The sequence below is a fragment of the Mastomys coucha genome, unplaced genomic scaffold (assembly GCF_008632895.1).
Source record: "Mastomys coucha isolate ucsf_1 unplaced genomic scaffold, UCSF_Mcou_1 pScaffold17, whole genome shotgun sequence".
NCBI classification, from domain to species: Eukaryota; Metazoa; Chordata; class Mammalia; order Rodentia; family Muridae; genus Mastomys; species Mastomys coucha.
In genome coordinates, this window is record NW_022196899.1 from 13,295,310 (window position 1) to 13,320,309 (window position 25,000).

General features: G+C 41.6%; 1 protein-coding gene across 6 annotated transcripts in view; it reads left to right on the top strand.

Annotated features, from left to right (window-relative positions):
• The window catches only part of Mtfr1 (mitochondrial fission regulator 1), a 34,593-nt gene extending 11,716 nt beyond the window's left edge, over window positions 1-22,877 (top strand). For 3 of the 6 annotated variants that reach the window (XM_031376412.1, XM_031376413.1, XM_031376414.1), the window contains exons 2-8: window positions 3,429-3,570; window positions 9,694-9,792; window positions 14,897-15,012; window positions 19,051-19,283; window positions 20,770-21,022; window positions 21,784-21,952; window positions 22,657-22,877. In XM_031376412.1, the coding sequence (XP_031232272.1) occupies window positions 3,505-3,570; window positions 9,694-9,792; window positions 14,897-15,012; window positions 19,051-19,283; window positions 20,770-21,022; window positions 21,784-21,952; window positions 22,657-22,725 (1,005 nt within the window). In that variant the 5' untranslated portion in view covers window positions 3,429-3,504 and the 3' untranslated portion in view covers window positions 22,726-22,877. Of the gene's footprint in view, window positions 1-3,428; window positions 3,571-7,802; window positions 7,933-9,693; window positions 9,793-11,450; window positions 11,468-12,084; window positions 12,241-14,896; window positions 15,013-19,050; window positions 19,284-20,769; window positions 21,023-21,783; window positions 21,953-22,656 lie in introns of those variants that run through there. The other 3 variants (XM_031376416.1, XM_031376415.1, XM_031376417.1) reach the window with 3 other exon arrangements.
• Window positions 22,878-25,000: the final 2,123 nt, after the last annotated feature.

Here is a 25,000-nt window from a genome sequence, read left to right on the forward strand (position 1 = left end):
ATGCGGAGGCAGGAGACTGACTTTCCTTGAAGTTTATGCCTCAAATACCGCCGTCACGCAAAGTGTGCGCCGTCACGCGAAGTGTGCAGGACAAGATTTCTTTCGATGATACTAAGGATTGAACCTGGGGTTTTGTGAATATTACAGCCCTCAGCGCTAGATTTGGTGTATGCGTGTGTGGGGATCTTACGTAGCCTAAGTTGACCTCAGATTGACTTTAAGCTGAAAGTAACTCTAAATCCCTGATCTATGAAAGCTTCATCTTGCAAGAACTTGGGTGTTTGGGAGTTCACCAGATCCCAAGCTTTGTGTGTTTTTCTTGTTTTCAATTTGAGATTATTTCTTGCTATGTACTCCTGGCTGGCCTGGAGCTCAATCTATAGAATAGGCTGGCCTCATACTTGAAGAGCTCCATCTGTCTCTGCCTAAATTTTGGTTTCAAGTGAGAAAGTAAGCATACTTTCAAACACTGGCTAAATAGTAGACTCTATAAGGACGAAAATTGCCTCTGTCTACTTTTGTCAGCTTTAATAGTTTGATATATGTCTTCCTGTATATAAGAAAAATAAAAAATGAGGAATTTTATAAAAATGAGATGATAGTGTTCAGAGAGTGTTCTTCGTAATAATGTAGATGTACCTTCAAGTCAGTATATAAACTATAAAATATACATAATATTTTATAATAGTCTGTGGTCTATGGATAACGTTTAAAAGCACTACAGACTAAATATAGCAAAATATTCTGTTGTGTAGCTTGTTCTGAGGCTGTATTTTAGCTGGGTGTGGTGTAGTTTTGCCCTTTCTTCTGAGGCAGGGTTTCATGTAGCCCAGGCTGGCCACAGACTGACTATGGTGCCTTTAATCCCAGCACTTGGGAGGCTGAGGCAGGTGGATCTCTGAGTTGGGAGGCCAGCCTGGTGTACATACGAAGTTCCAGGCCAGCCAGGATTTGTAGAGAGACAATGAAGCCTGCTCTAGCAGGCCCAAGCTTGGTAAACATGGTGAGAGGTTTGCTCCTTTCCCCTTTCCTTCCCCTTTGTCAAACGCTGTTAGATTACGTTTGCTAAAGCTTGCCCCCAAGGTCTATTCATTCCCTCTTGGCCACCGACTCATTCCTGAGACAAAACACCAAGGCTAACCTGTTGTCCATATCTCATGTAGCCCAGGCTGACCTCAGACTCACTATGCTGCTAAGGGGTACCTTGAACTGATGTTCTGCCCTCCTCTGGATTTAGGGATGAAAGCATGCACCTTGTGCTTGTCTTAACTGTTTATGTCTTTCTAAGAATGGCAGTATCTGAGTGAAAGTTAGAATCTTTCAAGTGTTGAGTGCTATCATTGATTCTGTGCAGAATTACTTTTAGGGAATGGCCTGGAGTAAAGACAGTGAATGTCACAGCTGAATGGCAGCAGTGACTTGTGTGTCCTAAGTGACCAAGAGTGTTGGGTAGCTGGTGAGGTAGCAGAGGAGAATCACAAGTTCAGAACCAGAGTTGGAGAGAGCTCAGCTGGGAGGAGCACTTACTGCTTTCCAGAGGACTGACTTCAGTTTCCTGCGCCATGTTAGGAGGCTGAAAACTCCTGTACACACACATAGCTCCAGGGAATTTGGTGCCATCTCCAGGCCTTTTTTAAAAAATAAGATCTATCTATCATCTATCTATCTATCTTATCTATCTATCTATCTATCTATCTATCTATCTATCTATCTATCTATCTATATCTATCTATAGATCTTATATATATGTGTGTGTATATATATGTATATGTGTGTGTGTGTATATATATATATACACACACACACACATATATGAATGATATGACGAGTGTGGCTGTCTTCAGACACACCAGAAGAGGGCTTCAGATCCCATTACAGATGGTCATGAGCCACCATGTGGTTGCTGGGAATTGAACTCAGGCAGTGCTCTTAACAACTGAGCCATCTCTGCAGCCCAAGGGCTTTGTTTTGTTTTAAGGGATAAATTGGCAGGAAGCAACAATGACACCTTTAAGGTAATAGTGAGCTGAGTGGTTTAGAGAAGTCTGTAGAAACAGCGATTATTCCAGTGGCTAGCCAGTCTCCTGTTAAACAATGAGCGTGGCCTAGGAAGAGTCCATGGGGAGTCAGACTGTCTCTGATTCTGAGAGCCTGTGACCCTGGGTGTGTCAGAGCACCTGGGAGTGCAGCAGCTTCTTCTGGGTGTTGTGGGACTGACTGCAGAGCTTGCACCCAAGGTCCGCTCAGGACACCAGCCCAGAGAGGTGGAACGAATCTGAGCCACTCTGCTGGTGGAGTTCCTGTGTGCCTGGTCCAGCAGGTCCCAGTTACTCCCTGTGTTGGGACAGATGTTGGGGTCCTCCTCACCTCTGATCCTGAGAGTGTCAGAGCGCCTGGGAGTGGAGCTTCCTCTGGGTGTTGTGGGACTGGCTGCAGAGCTTGCGCCCAAGGTCCGCTCAGGACACCAGCCCAGAGAGCTGTTTTGTTTGTAGTTTAGAGTGGCTTTGAACAACTGATTGTCCTGTTTTTTTCTCCAAATGGTGGGATTGTGTGTGAGGTTCACCACATCTGACTGCTATATATGTATGTATATGTATGTATGTATGTGTGTATGTATATATATATATATATATACATATCACTCATTTCTGTTTTGACAGTTTTTTATTTTTTATTTATTTATTTATTTTTGTCTTTTCAAGACAGGGTTTCTCTGTATTGCCCAGGCTGGAACTCACTCTGTAGACCAGGCTGGCCTCAAATTCGGAAGTCTGCCTGCCTCTGCCTCCCAAGTACTGGGATTAAAGGCATATGCCACCACTGCCCAGCTGTTTTGACAGGTTTGAGTCTTTGTTTTTTAGATTCCTATTGACTCAAAGATTAGTTCATATAACCTGCATAGAACAAGGTGATACTACAGTGTATCTGATCTAAAGTCTAGTCATGGGCATTTTTATAAAGTAATGAAAACATGTATGTTCTGGTTAGTGTTGGACATGCTGCATGATTTCACATTACAACATATGCTTGTGTCATGCCTATGTTGTTGTTTTTGTTTTTTATTTATTTTTATTTTATTTTATTTTATTTTATTTTATTTTATTTTATTTTATTTTATTTGAGACATAGTCTCTTTGTACCCCTGGCTATTCTGGAACTAGGTGGACAAGGCTGGCCTCAAACTCATAAGAGTTTGCCTGCCTTTGATTTCTGAGTGCTTGTGTTATAGGTGTGTGCTACTGTATAAACAAGCTGAGAATGTGTAAATTTTGTTTTCTCTAATTTGCACTCCAAGTCTTGAGGTATTGTATTTTAAGCTTACTTTGTGAAAAATGTAAACATAGAGATTCTAAATAAAAATGACCTCATCTTAGTACCCAGTTGTAACTTGTTTATACTACACTCAGTATTTGCGTTGCCATTTTCAGTGTGCTCTATGGACCATGTGCTGCTCTGGATGCCTGAAGTACTTGACCTGCAGGTTGGGAAGACTCAGCCATCTCCATGCTGGGCTGGATTAAGTGCCTGCTGAGGATGTGGTTTCAGCGAGCCGGGGTCAGCATGCAGTCGGTGAGTGCTCACAGCCCGCTCATCCTAAAATCCAGAAACTTAGATGTTCTGAGCCTTTTCTGAGAAAATGAGAGAACTTTTCACAACACTTAAGTTTATTTGATTACTGTTTAAATCACAAGTGGGTCTGTTCCCAGTACAGGGAGGCAGTGACTTCTTAGGTTATGTTTAAAATGAAAACTGTAGTTACATCATCTGAAGAACAGTGTATTCATTAGTGAAGAAAAGCTTCAGTAGAGAGAGAAATCACTGACTGTTCACATTTTGTAACTTGGAATGTTTTTGAATAAATATTAAATATTATAAATAAATGTTAAAGCATATTTTCTAAAATGTAACAATAGTTAGAGAGAAAATTTAGCCTATTATATAATTCTATGCCATAGATTTTTACTCATTTTTTTTTCTTTGTTTTTTTTGGGGACAGTATTTCTCTTTGTAACCCTGAATGTCCTGGAGCTCACTCTGTAGGCCAGGCTGTCCTTAAACTCTAAGATCCACCTGCCTCTGCCTCCTGATTGCTGGCATTAAAGATGTGTGCCTCCACCACCTGGTAGTTTTATTTAGCTTGGAGATTATGATTTTATTAATTTTCAAAAATTTATTCAAGATCCCAGTATGTCCCAGGCTGTCTTGTAAGTTAATGTATAGGCTAGGCTGGTTTCAAACTCAGAGATTTTCATCCCTAAACTAGGAACAAGAATACTTGCCAGTATAGTTAGCCATGGATTAGATGGCAGTGTCTGTCTGGATACAGGTATCAGGGAATAAAGAAGGGACAGACACACATACAGTGAAACTGGGATCAGGTGCTTAACATGCATTGCTTGTTCTCTCTAGGACCTGAGCAAATCCTGACAAATGAACTTGATAATATGCTTACAGTGTCCTAGAAGCCCACACTGGTCTCTCTGACCTGTTCTATCTGCTTCCCCATTTTAAAGAAACAGACAACTTTTTAAAGCATTTATTGTGCATGTGTTCAAGCATCAGAAAGACTTTGAGGACTTGATTCTTCCACTGTGTGGGTTCCAAGGATTGAACCCAGGTCAGCGGGCTTGGCACCAAGGGGTTTTCCCTGCTGAGCCATCTTTCTGGCTGTATTCTGGTGTGTGTGTGTGTGTGTGTGTGTGTGTGTGTGTGTGTGTGTGTGTGTGTGTGTGTGTGTGTGTATTCATTTGCTATATTGGACCTAGGGCCTGGTACATGCTAGGCATGGCTCAACCTCTGACCTCCATCTCCATCTCCTAGCTCCCTTTTTAAAAACATGGTGTGCATGTGTATGATGTGTGTATGTGGATGAATACTACGGTGCATATTAGAGGTTAAAGGGTAACTTAGTGGATCTGTTCTCTCCTGCTTTTTTCTGAGTTTCAGGGATCAAACTCAAGATGACGATCTTGGGTAAGCCCTTTAACTTTTGAGTCATTACACCAGCAACTCCCCATCCCTTTAAAACAAACAAACAAACAAACAAACAAAAAGACGGTGTTATAAAATACTGTCTTACAAGGTTTCTCAGTCTGGTTCTGAGCATGCAACTGTAGTTCCTCAGTTTCCTGAGTAATGGGGATTACATGCCATTTACCTCTGTGTTTTACAGTAGACATTAGCAATGCTGTAACCACTGTCCATGATTAGTTCAGGAAGTTCAGTGCCCAAGGCTTTTGCATTTGGACCACTCCTCCTTACAGAGGAGAAACTGAGCTCCCAGCTGGGCTGCCTTGTCCAGTGTCCCGAGGCAGAGAGAGACCAGGTCTGAGTCCACAGCCCTGCCTCTTTCCAGTGTATTCGGAAGAAACCCTTGAATACCTTAACTCATTTTAATACTCATAGACTCATGGAATAATAGTATCTGTTTTATAGATGAGAAAGTGGAACTGTAAGGGATACAGTTTATAGGCAATAAATTGGCAGATCCTGCTTTTAAACCCAAGGCTTCAATGCTGCTCTAGGCTATGCTGTATCTGTCTTTTCACTGCCTTCTACCTCGCTCTTCCTTTCTTTCTTTAAACAGTGCCTTGCTCTGTAACTTTTGATGGAACTATGTAGACCAGATTAGCCTACAAGTTACAGAGATGTACCTCTCGACTGGGATTAAAAGGTGTGTGACATAATGCCTGGCTCAACTTTTTTTTTTTTTTTGATGTTTTGCCTGTGTATATGTGCCTGCATATGGCATCACTCTGTGCTTGGTGCCAAGGAGACCAGAAGAGGTTACCAGATCCCCTGGAACTGGAGTTAGAGACCATTGTGAGCCTCCATGGGAGGGATGGGAATTAAACCCAGGTCCCCTGGAAGAATAGCTAGTACTTTTAACTGCTGAACCATCTTTCTAGTCCCTCAACAAGTACATTTAAATTAGAGGACAACCCTAATTGGAGAAGGGAAAGGAAAGTGACAGACAGACAGATCCCAGTCAGTTCTCTTTGCCCACAGTGTGGGTTCTGGTACTGAACTCAGGTCACAGGCTGTCTTTATGGGCTGAGCCATCTCACCAGCCACACTTCCAACATTTGTTTGTACTTAAAATATCTTTATGATGTTTGAATTCTTTCTCCAACCTATATGGTTGTCTGTAAGGAAAAATTTCAAATTTTATGTTTATATTTGGACTTTTTGAGACAGTCTTCTATGTAGCCCATAGTGGACATGAACGCAAGATCTCCCTGCCTCAGTCTCCAGAGTGATGGTATTAGAGTGTGAACCACCAGCCACTTGAATATGGCTGGAACTGCTCCCAGCAATATATATTTGAAAAGTTAGACACAATATGTGAACTGTTTAGCAATCTATTCAGACACCTCAATTATTCCTTTGTTACCAGTTTGTGCTTTGGAGGGAGAGTGTAAGTGAGAGGAATTACTCTTGGTTAGGGGTTCTACTATTGTATGTGATGTGTGTATCTGGGTGGTCGCATACCAGCATGTTTTTTAACTTTTCTTGGCTCCTTTGGAATTAGGAATTTGTATTTGTTGAATCTCTTTAAAAACAGTGATTAATGGTGTGTATTCTCCCATTTCCCCCAATGTTACATGTACATGTTATTTTACAAATAATTTCAGGGATATGAGACTGAAACTATATCATGTGGATTGAAGAAAATAATTTTTTTTTTTTCAAATAGTATTGTTTCTAATGGGCTCCTGTATTGAGCAGGGACAGATGAGAGCTTCAAAGGTCAACCATTCTGCAGTAGCGTTTCACAACCCCAAAGAGAACAAACTGCTTTTCTCTTTTGCTTCCTTGCTGTCATCACTTTCAAACCCTGTTGCTAAATGTTGTGGACTGTCATTCTTAGACACAGGCACGCACAAATACACAGACATTGTTGATTATTTATAAGCAGTTGTTATAGATAAAGCAATGTATAGTTTCTCAGAAGTGAATTGAATTGTCTTATTAGATCAAATGTTCTAGTAATGACAGTTTTCTCTCTGCCTACTCTTTCATCTGAGAAAAATTTGATGACAGTTTCTCTTTAGAGTGTCTGCCCTTCTCCAAACTAGTATACTGGGAAGCATAGTTCAGCCACAAGTCAGGGTAGGAGGCACACTCAGGCCACAGAAGCCTCCCAGGGCACAGACATTTCAGTATCATCTGTTCTGTGTCTTCTGAGCCATTTACAATTCCTCCCCACTGTGAGGGCTGTATTCAAAAGGGGGTGGGGAGGGAAGAAAGAAAGAATCAAGTATCAGGACCTCATATCAGACTTCTTGGAAGTTAGCTGTTGTTTCCTTTCATTTCTTACCATCTAATGGAGGCTGTGACTCTTCTTTCTAAATATTCCAGTCATTATCACATAGTCCCTTACTTCGTATTATTGTTTTCATACTAAGTACTGGGCAGTTAGTTCACAAGAATCAGAAGAGCAACATTGTGTCAGTGTACTGCATATCCTTAAAAATGGAATGACACCAAGCAGTCTGTTCTAACTTTGTAGGCAAGGCCTAAACAGTTTACTTATTCCTTATAATTAAAAGCTGAATCACTGGCCACTTCCCTTCTTGAAAGCACCTGGCATTCTTTCCTGCTGATGTTAAACAGATGGGAAGACTAGTGAGGGTTGCCTGGAAGCTGGCTGAGGCATTGGCCCTGACCTGGGCAGGTCTTTTCCAAGGTTTTCTTTATGATCTTTCTTCCTCCTTGGGCAGGAATTTGTTTCCTAGAGAAGCGGAGGTTCCTTTCAGAATAGGTAATTGTTACATTATGATGCACAGATAGCATTCCGCATTTCCTACATCACAGTAGAGCTGTGGCTTGTAACTGAGTGGGAGATTAGAAAAGAAATGACTGAGTGCTGCAGTTACCGTTACCCTATGGGTTTTATTTTAAAGATCAAGAGCTATTAAAATGTATAAGGTAAAAAGCTTAAGGACTGTGTTCTAGAATGACTATCCATATTCTTTCTTGGCTGGTGATCCTTTTTTGTTGCTCTGAACTGTGAGAACCACGTCTCTGTTGGACGTTCTTCCCTATCCTCATGTAATGAGGATTGCTGATGGGCCTCTGTGTCAGTGTTGGTGCTACTGATACTTTCTGTAAACTAGGGTAACTATCTTAGAAATTCTTTGCATAACTTCATTTACATTTTAATATTTAATCTGTCTGCTGACCCAAATTTCCAAAGTGTGCTGTCAGTTTTATTTACTAAGATTTTTTTCTTTGTAAGAAGAAAAACAACAACAAAGGGTTTTGTTGGCTATCATAGAATTTTCTGGAATTCTTCCAGATAAAGTCAATAAAACCAGGACCATAGATGATAGAGAAAGTTTTAAAAGGTTGAGGTGGATGCCTGAGATGGATGCCTGAGGTGGGCTGGGTACCATGTGTACCCACAAATTTCACTCTGACTCCATATACAATAGTATTCTAAATTGGATTTAGTTATTAAAATTTGAGAATTTAAAGCTATTTCTATGAGTGTTTCATATACTGTATATGCTTTGAGAATGGTATATGATCTAGTTTTGGTAAGTGTTATATCCACCACAAGAAATGGGAACTAACTGCTGGTCATGAGGTTTCCATTAGGTTAATTAGTATTCATATAGTAGCATAATTTTATTCTTTTAATTAGAATTTTGGCTGACCTTAAGCAGGGAACTATGTCCATTTTTATCTGATAGGTGTTTATTTAGTACTAAGAGATAATTAAATCTGAAAATTTGAAGTATGACCTTTGTCTTTCCAAACTGCTCTTTACCTCACTCTAGGCTTTCAGATAGAGCACTCAGCATGGGTAGATGGTCCAGCTTAGAAGGGTAACATTCCAACTGAAGTCTCCAGTAACTTTAGGAATGTGTATGGCCGCGGTTATGTTGAGAGCTTTTAGGAGTCGTCTAGTGCACTGTGTATTATCTCACTGGGGATGATTCTCAGCGTGGCAACTACTAATGCACGTAGCATTGTATAAGATGGAAAGACAAGGCGGGACAAGTGGACTGGATTTATCCCACAAATGCTGGGGCAGTCATCTTTGTGTTACATTCACGACCTAAAACCACTTCTCAAGCTCCATACAGATTTTGGATTTAATTTGAAAAAATTACCAGAGCCAAAGTGGCTCATATTTCCAAATTCTTATGTTTTTAAAATTCTAAAACTGAAAATATGGTAGAATAGGTACAGAGCATTTCTTATGTAGAATCGTAAGAAAATAGTTTGTACTCCCCAGTACAGTATTATTTTAAGACTGCTAGAGGATATTGGTGCTTCTGAGATGGCTTGCTGCACAAGGGGGACAACCTGAGTTTGATCGCGAGAACACAAGGGGAGGTGGCAAGAGAGAATAGACTCTACAGAGGTGTTCTCTGACCTTTTACACACACATACATACACACACACACACACACACACACGTACACACACACAAAATAAAGATATGCTAGATACTAGTCTATATTTTTATATAATATCTTATATGAAGGTTTTTTGCTGTCATACCAACTATCTGTCTGTTCATCCATTCATTTCTGAATTGAGACGTACTTGCTTATTTAATAGAACATTTAGAACATTCTGAAACTGTGATTACTGTGTTAGCATTTGCTTAGTAGGCCCATGTATTGTACTAACGATTTGAAAAGTTTGTAATCGTTTGGTCTTTTCCTGTTTCCTTAGGTACTATGGTCTGGAAAACCATATGGGTCATCTCGAAGTATCGTAAGGAAAATTGGTACCAACTTATCTCTGATTCAGTGTCGAAGAGTTCAATTTCAGGTACTGGGTTTTGTGTTTTTCTTATTTTCATAGTAATAGGTGCCTTAGAAATGTGAATAGGCACTGTGTTTTTAGAAATACGGAATTCTTTTTGAAGCTCTCTCCTGTTAATAACCCTGAAATAGAGAGGATTAACAGTCAGGTCTTTCTAATTTTAGTTGCTCTGAAGTGATTATTCCAGATCTTCAGCACCTATCCTCCCTGAAAATGCCTAGGGAAGCTGGGGAAGCCTGTGATAAGACTAATTCTCAGGTGACCTGGAACCACTTTGGCCTTTGGGTTATTTAACATGCCTCTCTTAGCTGTTCTGATCTTAAAGAAGTCCTTTCTTGTTACTGCTTTTGTTTCGTGGTAGTTAGGGCTGACCTGAGGACCTGAGGTGTTCTAGGCAAATATTCTGACATTTACCTGTTCCTTTTGCACTTAAAAATGTTTCTTGGGGAGAGCAAGATGCAAAGCATGAGTGAGGAGTTTGATCCCTCGGACCCACATGGTGGAAGGAGAAAAGTGACTCTTTTAAGTTGTCCTCCGATTTGCACACTCACAGTGACATGCACACACACACACACACACACACACACACACACACACAGAGTAAATAAGTAATACCAGGCTGGCCTGAAACTCAGAAATTCGCCTGCTGTCGCCTCCCAAGTCCTAGGATTAAAGGCGTGCGCCACCACTGCCTGGCTTAAGTGTGTATTTTTATGTCTTAAATTTAAGAGCATAGCCGGGCGGTGATGGTGCACGCCTTTAATCCCAGCACTTTGGAGGCAGAGGCAGGCGGATTTCTGAGTTTGGGGCCAGCCTGGTCTACTGAGTGAGTTCCAGGACAGCCAGGACTACACAGAGAAACCCTGTCTCAAAAAAGCAAAAAATAAAAAAAGAGCATATACATGCAGGTGATCACAAATACTAACATAATTTACGATAACCTGGGTAGGAGTTGGTGGCAGGGTGGTTAGTACTGAATTCCACCTTCTGCCACTCCCAGGCCTGTGGGTGACTCAGCCTTGCCAATTCTTTGTGGTAATCCAGACTGCTTTCTTAAATTTTCAGGGTGGATTTTGCAATTGGAATAGTTATGTAACTATGCAAGTAATGAGTTTACGTTTCCACTACAGAGAACCCAAACATCTGGAAGCCAAATGCGCCCTTAAAGAAATAGCCTATTTTTCCTAAACAAATGAACTTGAGGTTTATGCTTTTTGCTAGGTGCTGATATTTTAATGAGCACAGGGTTAGAGTTATGGTTACCATCAGAAATGTCTGGGGGGAAACATGTATATGGAGCATACACAGATTTTCAGTATTTAAGCCATGTTACGTATTACAAGTAGTCTAGAGATGACTGCTGGGTGAAGTATATGTGTGGGTGTGGACATGCTAGATGTAAATGCATACGACATTTTAGACCAGGTGACCCAAGCTTGATGTGTTTTTTGGTATGTATATGGATAGTAAGCCTTTTGTTGAAGTCCTTTTTCTTAGGGTAGTTTATCAGAATATTATAAATTAGTCAAGAGTGTTGTGGTAAGATCCTAATATATTACTGAGTTTTGGGTTATTGATTTTTGATTTCTTAAAGACTTTAAAACTATAGTGCCTACTCTCCATTTTCTGTTTAATCTTTACTGCTAACAGTAGAAGGACAGGACCTTCCTACAAATTAACAGTAAGTCCTTTGTTTTCAGACTGTTGTCTCAACCGCGCATGCTCATGCTCTTCCATGAATGCCCATGGCAGTGATGTCTTAATCATGCTTGAAGAACTTGGCCGCACTCCCCTTGCCAGCATGCACTTCACCTTGACTTGAACTTTGCTTGAGTTGTCCTGGCGTCTGCCCTTCACATTCTGTGCTTACATCGCTCAGGGAAAGTTCTTTTCAAGTAGTAGATGAATAGGCCTTTTAAAAAGTTCCTTTGGACCTGGGCAGTGGTGGCACGTCTTTAATCCTAGCACTTGGGACGCAGAGGTAGGCGGATTTCTGAGTTTAAGGACAGCCAGGGCTACACAGAAAAACCCTGTCTCAAAAAAACAAAAAACAAACAAAAAAAGTTCCTTTGGTTCCATTTTCCTTTGTCTCTTAATTGAATTAGGCTTGAGTTGGGGAGCAGCTTGTGTGGGAGAGAAAGATCTTGACAGCAGTGTTACCATTTCATCTCATTGGTCTTGTGTCACGTGATACATGGTACAGTATACATGATATATAAGACTGTAAAATAATACCTAGGTATTATATTTTTGGTTTTCTGCTTCTACACTTTTGATTTGCTCTGCTTTTTGAGACAGGGTTTCTCTGTGTAACAGCCTTGGCTGTCTTGGAATTCACTCTGCTGACCAGGCTGCTCTTCAACTGAGATATCTGCCTGCCTCTGCCTTTCAAGAGCTGGGATTAAAGGAGTGTACTACCACCATCACCTAGCAAAAGACTTCTATATTTTTATGGTATGTGTGGGTGTTTTGCCTGCACATGTGTACCACAGAGGCTAGGACACGCATCCAGTCCTCTGGAACCAGAGATACGGATGGTGATGAACCACCACGTGAATGCTGGGAATTGGACCCATGTCCTCAGGAAGAACATCCAGTGCTCTTTATCTCTGAGCTATAGCTCCAATCACTTTTAAACTTTTTATTAAATTATTTGTTTGTGTGTATACACCATGCATGTTCCCTGGAAAACATGTGGAGGTCAGAGGACAATGTTCAGGAGTCATTTCCACAATATGAGTGAGAACCAGGGTTTAACCTCAGATGTAAAATTAAAAACAGTGTTTGACCCGTAATTATTGTCATTTATAAAACCTGGAAAATTAGGTTTGAGTCCTTAAATGTGGGCAGTCCCCCACACCCCCTGCCCTGTCATTTGAAATAAGGTCTGACTGTATAGCCAGGACTGGATTTGAGGCCCCTTACTTCCTACTATTGGGTTGCAACGTCAGAGCAGGCATGTACCACCATGCCCTGAATTGAGTCTGGTTTACCGTCCTTTTTCCCTTTTGTTTTTGAGGTAAGGTCCCATTTCTCAGCCTGGCCTCTGGTGTTGTGTGTAACTGAGTGGACTTTGACTTTCTGACCCTGTCACCTCCACCTCCACCACACTCTGGGTTCCCTGCTGCTAGGCGAGCACAGCCTGGTAAGAAGTCAAGCAGATAGCAGACAAAATCATTTTTTAAAAGATTTATTTATTTATTATATGTAATTACACTGTAGCTGTCTTTAGACTCTCCAGAAGAGGAAGTCAGATCTTATTATGGATGGTTGTGAGCTACCATGTGGTTGCTAGGATTTGAACTCATGACTTGGAAGAGCAGTTGGTGCTCTTAACTACTGAGCCATCTCTCCAGCCTGAAATCAATTTTTTTTTTGTTTTGTTTTTTGTTTTTTTTTGAGACAGGGTTTCCCTGTGTAGCCTTAGCTGTCCTGGAACTCACTTTGTAGACCAGGCTGGCCTTGAACTCAGAAATCCACCTTCCTCTGCCTCCCAAGTGCTGGGATTAAAGGTGTGTGCCACCACCACCTGACTCCGAAATCAATTTTTGAAGTTAAGATATTATACTCTTCCATAAAAATTATAGAATTTTTAGCTTTCCTCCAAAATAAAGCACTGCTAAAGACAGACTCCCAGCGTCTGATGTGCAGAGCCCTTAGTTTCCAGGAAGATGGTCTGAATACTGGACAAGTTCCCCAGTGTAGCATGTCTGCCGAATGTGTTAGTGAGTAAATCTCTCTGGCCTTTTTGCTTCTTTTTTATTCAATTCAAAAGTGAGTCGTTGTGTTTGTTTGTTTAATTATTCCTCTTCCTTTTCATGAACTGGGCACTGAACGTAGATATTTTGCATGCTTGGCAAGTACTCTATAAGCGAGCTAGCTCTGCAACCCCTCCAAATTTCACTTTTAGGAAGTGTATTTGGAAACTTTATATACAGATTGCTAGTCATTGACCTTCTGACTCTGACACACGTGCAATGTAGCCTAAATAAATGCAGTTTAATTGTCTTCTCTCTCAGGTGCATTTTAGTGCGCTCTTTGGTATTTCCCTTTGCTCCTTGGCTCTTGGTTTTAATAGTGTTAAAACTTTAATAGTTTGCTGTTTAATATTAAGTAAAAGTTGAGACTTAAGGCATTTAAAAAATTCTTTCAAACGTATCATATTGTAACAACATTTGCATGCAGTATAACACAAGTTGCTCTCTTCAACTACCAAATACCTCAACAAGTAACTTAAGGAAAGGAAGGTATATTTTTGTGCACAGAGGGGGCAGTCGATCCCATTGGGGAAGGCATAGTGGTGGGAGGTCAGGTGACTGGACCATTGTGAAAGCAGAGAAAAATTTGCTGGCACTCAGTCAGCTTCCTTCTTATCAGGTTTAGGTTAGGTCTTCCCTCCACAGACCAAGAAGCATGTCTTCTGGTTTTTGTTTCAGACAGAACCACACTGTGTTCCTAGATGGCTTGAAAGTGACTTTGTACATCAGGGTGGCCTTGAATTCAGAGGCCCACCTACTTCTGCCTCCCAAGTGTTCTGGGTGATCTTAAAAGCAGTCAGGTCCGTAAGAATATGCATCGGCACTGCCAATGCCTCGAGAGCCTTAGCAGTCACCATCACTAGTGTCTTAGAATCCTTTGCCACAGTAGGACCTGTCAGGATTAACTATCAGCATTACCAGGCTCTTAGAATCATTTACCACACCGTGAGTGGCGACTTTGTTGACTTTGTGTCCTCCACGTTTATTTCAGGAAAACGTAGTATCTTTGTTTGTTTTGGGTGTTAGTGAACACAGTGCCTTAAGCATGCTAGCCAAGTATCATATCACTAAGCTACATTCCTAGCCCTAAACCAGTGCTTTTTAATACTTAGGATCTATTTTTTTTGTTACAATTTTAGATGAATAAAATAAAAGAATCATGATGTAGAAACTGGTTAATGTTAAGTTAAAATCCTGTGGTTGTGAATCAGTGCTCAGTAGCCTATGGAGGCCTGCCATAGAGCTACTGGACCACCCATGAAGTGTTAGAACCAGCCTGATGCTATCTCTTTGGTTTTTAATTTTATGTTAAATGTTACAGATAAAGGACTTTCTCTCTTTGTAACTTTCAGCTTACCAGCCATGCAACAGAATGGAGTCCCCCAGCCACGGGAGAAGGTGTGGTCACATCTTTTGCTGATGTTGGATGGGTAGCCACTGAAGAAGGAGAGTGCTCAACAAGACTCAGGTTAGTCTGGAAGGCTATGGGGCTGAGAATCAGTGTTTGATGTTTTCAAGGATGCATTGGAATACTTTAAGAGCCTGCTTTGATGATAGCTTGCCCTGCTCTTTTGTTTTTTGGTTTTTTGTTTGTTTGTTTGTTTGTTTGTTTGTTTTTTAGCAGTCTTCTTTTGGGTTTATTTTTCAGAACCAGCTAAGATTTGTAAAGTTCCCAGGAACGTTCAGCCTAAGTCCTTTTGAACCACAGAATTCCCTGCCATTCAGGTTATATTCTAGTATAAGTGGCCAGAAAGAACTGTTAAAGATAGGTTAGGTAAATAATAGTTTCACTAGCGTACAGGAATCCATTGGATCATAGAGAATTTGTCTACTTGGAAAATGTGTCTTAAAAATTATATCAAGATGAGTTGGGGTCACATGAAGGAACAGTGAGTGTTAGAGATGTTTCCATTCATTTGAAAGCTTACAAAGAATAAGAGAGTTACTCCGCACATGTTCTTTACTCTGAGCATCAGAGATCAGACACAGTCTTTAGGTTTAGACACACTTGGTGTCCTGGTGGTCCTAGGGGAAGTCAGTGTTACTGAAAAAGCTGGGGAATGGCCTTGAGTGATGAGACAAGTTAGCCTGGCTTCTGGAGAAGTGGGTTCCGGAGCTGAATATTAAGGAGCCAGCTAGGGAGAAGCAGATGGGAAGGCTGTTTCTCAGAGTAGAGAGCTTGTTTAGAACTCAGCCTGGGACATCCGAGACTGTTTCAAAATAAAGCCACAACTGGCTTCTCTTTGTATCAAGGAAGAATGATAATTATCTTAGTCAAGGTTACTGTTGCTGTCAGGAAACACTGTGAACCCAAAGCAAGTTGGGGAGGAAAGGGCTTATTCAGTCCACACTGCTGTTCATCACCAAAGGAAGTCAGGACAGGAACTCAAGCACAGCAGGAACCTGGAGACAGGAGCTGATGCAGAGGCCATGGAGGGTGCTGCTTACTGGCTTATTCTGTGTGGTTTGCTTTCTTATAGAACCTGGGACCACCAGCCTAGGAATAGCATCACCCACAATAGGCTGGGACCTCCCTAGTCAATCTCAGTCACTAAGAAAATGCCCTTTAAGCCTGTCTGCTTACAGCTCGATCTGGGGTATCGGTTCTCAAGAGGGTCTCAGGACAGCTGGTATGCTGAAATGGTTTTAAAGAAACGTATCACGGTTAGCTGTTTTCTGCTTTTTGAGCATCTGTTCTAGATACTTTTTGTTGTTTTTATATTTGTAAGATTTCAATGGAAAGGGAAAGGATGATAATCATCTGTAGGCATGTGGAAATCTAAGCCTTATTTTGTGTATGTATGTGCTGTGTGGTGAGTACTTATTCATGTTTGTGGACATATATGCACATATGCAAACATGTGGAGGCCAGAGGTCAGGCCCAGGTATTATTCTAGTACTGGCCATCTTGTTTGGGAGTGAGGCTTGCAGATCAGGTGAGGCTGCCTGCTGAGCGAGCCGAAGGGATCCACCTTTCTCTGCCTCCATAGTACTGAAGTTATAAGCATGTGCATCTATACTTAGCTTTTCACATGGGTTCCAGGGATCAACCTTAGCTCCTCATGGCATATCAACTAAATTACCTCCTGACCCTCCTGTTCTTTTGAGACAGGGCCTCATGTGGACCAATCCGCTTTTGAACTTACTGTGTAATGAAGGATAATGTTGAACTCCTACCCCTCCAGCCTGTACCAGCGGAATCCTGGGGTTGTAGGTATTATGTACTATACCCAGTTTTATGCAGTATTGGTTTGAAGCCAGGTTGATGGTTATGCATGCTAAACCATCACTTAGCTGACTGGACTATACTATATCCCCATCCCTCAGATGAGCTTCCTCTGTGTAGTTCAGGCCTTGTACTCATGATCTTGTTGCTTCAAGTTCTGGATGGAGGCATGTTTTACCATGTCTAGCCTAGTTCTTGTGAATTTATTTTTCACTCATCCTTTTAAACAAATTTCCTTATCTGGTTTTCTTAATATTAGAGTAAAAAAGGAAGCAGTAATTGAGGCTTTGGAATCCAAATACTTCCCTACCCTACACATATTCCAAATTTAAAAAGGTACTATTATGATGTTTAGGTGTGCTAAGAACTGGGGAAGAACAGACATTTATTTATTGCTGGTGTTTCCAACCCCAATAAGCCTGTATAAAAAACCACACAATCCATTTATTATAGGTATAAGCTATATACCTAGATTGGGCAGATCTACCACTATACTTATTCTCCAGCTATAAGACTCTTTGCTACTTGTGGTTTCTCTTGGCCACGTGGTTCTGCTCCATCATGGCTTCTTCTTCCTCCTCTTCCCCCTCCTCTTCCTTTTCTTTCTTTCTTTCTTTCTTTCTTTCTTTCTTTCTTTCTTTCTTTCTTTCTTTCTTTCTTTCTTTCTTTTTTTTTCTGAGATAGGGTTTCTCTGTGCAGCCCTGGCTGTCCTGGAACTCACTCTGTAGACCAGGCTGGCCTCGAACTCAGAAATCCACCTGCCTCTTCCTCCCAAGTGCCCGGCTCCTCCTCCTCTTCTTCCCTTCTACCTCACTCTCCAAGACCTTTCATCCCACCTTTCCCCTCCACTGCCCAATCATGGACTCTAGCCTTTATTGACTAATTAGAATGGGTAGAACATTCATATGAGATCACCTGAATACCCGATTGCTTGTTGGGGCAACCTCTCTTGAAGAAGCAGAATTAATATCAGAATACAAACAGCAGCAGAATAACCCACAACATTTATTCTTGAAATTTTTCTGTTTCCAATCTTATAGGTGAAAAGGCAACTTGCAAACATTCTAGCAACTTAAAAGTATAAAGAGGTTTGAACAAAACACCTGGATTCGGTTCCCTAGTCAGAAGCCAGGTCATTTATATAGCTTTCAAGCAAAAATAAAACAGCAGTGTCAAGTTAAGTGAAAGTTGAATTGTTAAAGGGCTTAATTAATACCTGTGATTAATAACATTTTGTTGATTGAAACAGTATGGTGGTACTGCATGTAATCCCAGAACTTGGGTTGTGGGTAGAAAGCTGGGCTGCTTGCCTAGAGGGTTTTAAAGAAGCCAGAGCTGCAGAGTGAGTGAGGCCATATGTCAAAAACAGAACCAAAAAAGTTTGATTGCATGTAACAGAGAAGCTGTGAGAATACTGATTAAAATGTGGATGTCCACTTTTCTTGCCAGTTTTTATTTTCTCAAAAACTTGTAAGCAGAGTTGGCCTGGAGCAGGCAGGCACCCAGCCTGAGTGTCCTCACTGCCACATTACCTGCTCTCACTAAAATACCACAGTACACTGCACTGGTCTCACTCAGCACACAGGAGGAGGAGGCTTAACTGCCTCAGTTGCCGACTAACACCGTCTGAAGCTTTATTAACCTGGTCAGCCACATGTTCCCAAAACTGCAAAAGAAACTGGAAACTAAAGTCCTTAATCCGGGCACAATGCAGTTGGTTCCGCTCTTTAGAGTAACTCAGGTTAGCTTCCAGCTTACTGTGTAGTCCAGGCTACTTTGAATATGTGATCTTCATACCAGGAATTATGATGGCTTCCTGTACTCGTGAAGGATTCTTCAGGTTTGAAGTGTTCCCAGTGGCTGGCATGGCAGACTTCAGGGAGCAGTGTTTCCAGTGTTCATACTTTGACAGTGTGGGTAGAAGAGAGAAATGACATTAAGGATTCCCCTTTCCTTTCAGTTTCTGGGATGTGGTTGGATTATATTGTTCCCATATTTCTTGTTTCATGTGCTCAGTCAAATATGGCTGGTATTAGAAGGCAAATCGAGGACCTTACAGAAGGGCTTATCCATTCTTGATTCAGCAACCTTTCTAGGCTCCCGTGGTTCCTCCACAGTGGTTGGAGGAGCAACAGGCTCTGCAGACAGTAAAGGAGCAAGGCAGTGCTGGCACACAGTTGGAGAACACTGCCTTATATGATCCCCTGATAGGCAGGGTTTCATATCCTCTCAGGTCTCCTTACGCATCCTGTGATGGCCACCGTTATGCTTTCCTTGCAGGGCAGAGGTCAGGTCCAAGCCTCCTCTTGAGGATGACCCTCCTTGCACTGAGAAGCCCCCAAGCAGGCACATTTCCTTACCAAACTTGTGTCAAGACAAGCCTTCTCCACAGACGACGCTGGCCAGCGAGGAGGCCTTGCAGAAGATTTCTGCACTTGAGAGTGAGCTTGCTGCTCTAAGAGCTCAGATTGCTAAGATTGTGAGCCTGCAGGAGCAACAGAGTCCAAGTGCAGGTACGTGGGCCTGAATCGGCTTGTTGTGACCGGCCAGTGGTAAGGACAGCGGAAGCTATGCCTTCTCCAGTCTTGCTTAAGACAGCACAAAACCTGATGGTGTGTGTGTGTGTGTGTGTGTGTGTGTGTGTGTGAGAAGAGTAGGGGAAAATCTGCTTGGCACTCTGAAGTGTCCGCATTTGAAGTGGGCTGTTGGGAATGGCAGCTCTATAGGAAGCTGAGGCTCCTCCATCTGAGAACCACTCCTCTCAGACACGAGGACACTTAGTGGTTTTCTGTCTGATGAAAGGAACTGTTCTGTGTGGGACACCTGCGCAGCTCTAGGTGAATGCTTGGTACTCCACCTTCCTTTCCTGCTCTAAATTGTCTATAAACAGTACTTGTGTTAAGTCCCTGTGGCATTACGTATGGAAAGTAATAAATAAGTGCACACAGCAGGTACCTAGTAGCCCTTTTCTTTCTCTTGTAGAGTGGAAACCAAAATCAGGCTTTCATCTAATCCTGTTGGTTTAATTGGTGTGGCATATTTTTCCCCGTGGAGAAGAAACTGTGGCCTTGAAATCCTAGCCTTGGGCAGTCTGTTGGGGAGTGTCCTAGCCTTGGGCAGTCTGTTGGGGAGTGCTTGTTTGTCCTGTTTTTCACAGTCCTGGAGAGACATTTAAGTCCCGAGTATGAGTCATGTGCTTATGGAGCTTTGGGGGTGGGCACTGGAAGGTGAGGGGTGGTCTCAGGGATTTGCATAGACATGTGCTTTGCATATCAAGTTTTGGCTTGTTCTGTTAATTTGGAACTGTTTTCTTTACTTCCTTCTGCTGGTAGACTAGGCAAATTACCATAACTAGGAGATAACCTTGCAGTTTGTTGCGATGTCTGAATACTGCCAGTAAAGCTCTTGTGACGTTACTGTTTCCCCAAGCTCTCTTTTGTATAGTTCTGCAGCAGAGACAGCCAACTTTGAGTTAGGCAAAAAGGGTAAATTTTAGGCATTTTATTCCTTTAACAATTACTTTTTTGTTTGAAAATTAACTGTGATACTGTTCTGTGGGACAAGGTTTTTCTCTCTCTCTGAGTGAGCTGGAATTCATTATATAGAGTTTGGTGTGATCCTCCCGCTCTGGTCTCCCAAGTGCTGGGATTCTAGGCATATAAACAGCTAGGATGAAGCAGGCTTCTGTGATGCTCCTGATAGTGCTGACTGTCCAGTAGCGTGCATTGAGGACAGATGTGTCCAAGTATTTCTGCTAAGACTGATTATGCTGCTCTCCACAGATAGGTGTGTCTAAACTCTTAAAAGCACCTGTACTCAGTGGATGGGACTTTTCCATGGGGTGAGTTTGGGTTCAGAGTCAGACCTTTCTTAGTTTATAGACTCTTTTTAAGGATATTGCTTTTAGGAATACAGAAGTCTGTCACAGAGTTCTGCCTTTAGGAAGTGATGTTTTCTTGCCTCTTACCAGAAGATTAACTTTGTTTGTTTTTTATGTAGGTTGCTTAGATTCTTCCACATCTGTTACTATAGCACCACCACCTCTTCCTCCTCCTCCTCCTCCTCCTCCCCCTCCCCCTCCACTGGTGCTCCACCAAAGTACATCTGCTCTTGATCTGATTAAAGAACGAAGAGAACAGAGACTCAGTGCTGGAAAGACTTTGGCTAAGGGCCACCCAAAGAAGCCTGACATGCCAAATATGCTAGAGGTCCTTAAGGACATGAACAGTGTGAAGCTACGGTCAGTCAAGAGGTGAGCCCTCCCTCACCTTTGTTCTTGCTCCCGCCTTGGTCTTGTAGAGCCTGAGTACCTAGGAGTCTTGGGTTTATAACGTGTAAGTGCTGAACCATTATTCCCTTCAAGAAAGGTCTGCAGCTCTGAGAGCTCCTCCACACAAAATAGCCAAGGGGAGGGATGGCTGTGCTTTAGGCAGGCTTCCCAGTTCTGCCACGTATCATCCTCTTATGTGGACTTACTTGTTTTTCTTTTTTTCCCAGACAGTTTTTGTCTGTGTAGAAACTCACAGAACTCACTCTGTAGACCAGGCTTGCCTCACACAGATCCACTTCCTTCTGCTTCCAGGGCACTGGGATTAACGGCATGCACCACCAACACCCAACTCATTTCTTAAAAAGGTTACCTGTTTTAAGAAAAGGTTCAGTATGTGTGTGGGGAGGTCAGAAGACTACTTCTGATTTAACTTTTGCCTTTAATATGAGTCCTGGGGATTACATTGAGGTCATCAGTCTTGGTGGCAGGTTCGCTTACTTGCTGAGCCATCTCATGAGGATGCATGCACCCTCTCCTGGAGGCACTGGATACGTCTGAAGATGCAGCCCTGACTTGTCCTAAATGGCCCTTTATCTGACTGTGCACTCTCATGTTGAGCTCTGAAGTCCAAGGCTCCCTCCTGCTACTAGCAGTGGTTTAGTCACTGTATTTTGTCCACAGAAAACCTCTGAAGGACATCCACATATTGACCTGTCCCCTTGGTTTCTGCTCCTTTCTCAAAGGTCAGAGAAAGATGTAAAACCTAGGCCAGTGGATACTACTGACCCTGCTGCCCTCATAGCAGAGGCTCTGAAAAAGAAGTTTGCGTATAGGCATCGACACAATAGCCAAGGAGAAGCTGAAAGAGGAATTCCAAAGTCAGAGTCAGAAGTCACCTCAGAGCCAGCCCTGGTGAGTACTAGCAGGTTAAGTGGAGATCCATATTTAAGCCATCGGCTTGTGTCTCCTGGTGGACGCTGTGGGGCTGTTTGTACCTATGTGGAGATTGTAGCTAGCTGGGTGGGAAAGGATCATTGAGCTTTAGTTTGAAACAGGTTCTCAGGAAATCCAGACTGGACTTAAACTTGCTATGTAGCAAAGCTGACTTAAATCCTGATCTTGCTACCTTCACCTTCGATGCTGGGATTAAAGTAGTTGTGCCATTGTGAACAGCAAACACGATATATTTATTTGTATTTCTATTTTTCTCACTGTAAAAGTTGTTTGTTTGGAAATCCAAAACTTACAGAGAAACATAAGTAAAAAAAGCAGAGTCTAAATAACCCTGGGTTTCACTGCATCACACTTTCCAATGTTAAATTTTCCCTGCAGGGTTTTATTTTTGTATTTAAGTATAATAAAGTGAAATTCAATCTAATGGAGTGTTCATTATGATAAAGTAGTGTTTGTATTCAGATTTTGAAAGATCTACTCAAAATAAAAAAGGTCCTTTTCTCCTAGGGGTGCCTGGTGAGTTTTCATGGGCTTGTAAGGTGTATGCTGCATGCCACAGGGACTGAGTAGACACTCGAATACGAACTCCTTTCGGTCTGTTGTTTGCATGAAGATACTTGCTGACTTCTCACATGCTTTCTGTTTTTTCTTTTCTTTCCCAGTTTGGCCCACATATATTGAAGTCTACAGGGAAAATGAAGGCTTTGATTGAAAATGTTCCAGACTCCTAATGGACAATGAACTCAGAAGGACTCCTGGTTCACCTGTTGGCTTGCAGAGCTGAGTTTGGCTAGTAGAAATCACCAGTATTTAGTAAATTCCTGACTGTAGTATTTGTTGGTCTCCTTCTTAGTCTAATTAAAGGAGTAAGAAGTAGTGAAAACACCAGAAGTGGGTTTGGCTCCTGTGAGATGGTCAGTTCTGGAGCTCTCCTTTACATACATGTACTTACGTGCATTTTCAGTTCTTAACACTAACATCCGTGTAAAAGTTTTATACGCACACATTTGGATACAAAAAGATGTAAAAGCTCACAATGAATGCATCAGAGAGGACACTGTTATCTTCCCCTTCGTCAAGTTTACTAGTCAGTGACGAATGGCTGCTACACCGTTACTACAGCACGCCACTGGAGCTGGGAATGCCTCAGACAGGTCTTGAGCATGTTCTCACTTTCTGTTTTCTGGAGCTGAGTTTACATAAACAGCAGAAGATGTTTACTGCTAAGTCTCTGCATTGCTTTCTGTTAGAGGGAAGTGAGGACCAGGAAGGCTGTTCACACTTCATTACCACTCACTACTGGAGAGCAAATATACTTCAAGTAGTAACAAATCAAATTATTGAATTAAATCATTTCTTAAATAAAAAAAGCCAGAATGTATCATCTTATCAGCTTAATAAGTGGCCTCAAAAAGATGATCTATTGCTAAGTTAGTAATTGTCTTAGTTAAGGTTACTATCACTGTGATGAAACACCATGGCCAAAAGCAACTTGGGGGAGGAAATGGTTTATTTCACTCACAGTACCACATAGCAGTTCAACACCACAAGCACTGAGGGTAGGAACTGAGCAGGGCAGGATCCTGGAGCCAGGAGCTCATGCAGAGGCCTGGAGGGTGCTGCTTTTACTGGCTTGCTCAGTCTGCTTTCTTATAGAACCCAGGACCAGCCACGGGTTGGCACCACCCTCCTCCATCAATCACTAATTAAGAGAATGCATTACAGCCAGATCTTATGGTGGCATTTTCTCAATTGAGGTTCACTTCCTTTTAGATGACTCTAGCTGTGTCAAGCTGACAAACTAGCCAGCACAATACTTCTAGAAATGTCTGTGTGATTGAATTTATAATTTCGATATATTGGTCAAAATATCCTTTATAATGAAACATTACTGAATAGGTGAATAAATTCCCTTTAAGCTATTTATTATTGGTCAGTCAGTGAATTACATTATACAGATAAACCTTAGGTGTTATTAGAAAGTAGAAAACTGCCTTTGTTATCTAGGGCTTGGAAGGACTTACTATAATCTAAAGTACTTAGTAGTTGTCATGATTTTTGTGTTTCTGATAGACTCTTTAATGTCAGAATCTCTTACCATGAGTAAATATTTGGATTATTTAAATCTAGACTAGTGTTCTTCCCAGAATTTAGAGATGGGAAGTGTAGGTAATATTTTAAATTATTGAAAATAGGTGTTCTAAATCATAACAAAGATTGGGCTATTTTTCATAGCTTATTTAGTTTAAATTGTGGTATGTTTTTGCTGTATATTGTTTCTAAATATTTTATATGGTTTGAAAACTGTCTTTTATGAGATTCAGAAAATTTGCCTGACCACATATTTTGACCTAAGAAGTTTATATTTATATCAGTATTGAATTTGGCTAGCATTCTACTATATGAAAGTTACTATTTTAAAATAAAGTAAGCTGTTGAATTTGCCTTCGATGACACTATTATCCATTTGTACGTTTACCTCCCTCTGTCTTTCCTTTGTAGCTAAGTGCTCTGTGCTGACATGCTGCTCTAGGATAACTTGTAATGCAGTTTTTAAAAGTTAGTTTATGTATATGAGTACACTGTAGCTAGCTGTCCTCAGACACACCAGAAGAGGGCATCAGATCCCATTACAGATGGTTGTGAGCCACCATGTGGTTGCTGAACTCAGGACCTCTGGAAGAGCAGTCAGTGCTCTTAACTACTGAGCCATCCCTCCTCCAGCCCCCTTGTAATGCATTTTAAAGCAGAGATACATTCCTTAAAAAGCTGTGCTATCTCTCACTCCCTTTTTCTCTTAGATTAGTTTTGACACGGGAAAGCCAACTCAGGAGGCCTCCTATACAACAGAGCTGTGAGCTGAATGTTTTATCTGACAGTGTTGTAGTGACACTTTCAGAGACAGAGAATGTGAGTCAGAGTACTGGACTTGGAGCCACACATCATCTCGGGCGAGTGAGTTTATTTAGTAGGTCACCCATCTTCATCACCTGTGGAGTTGCCAGG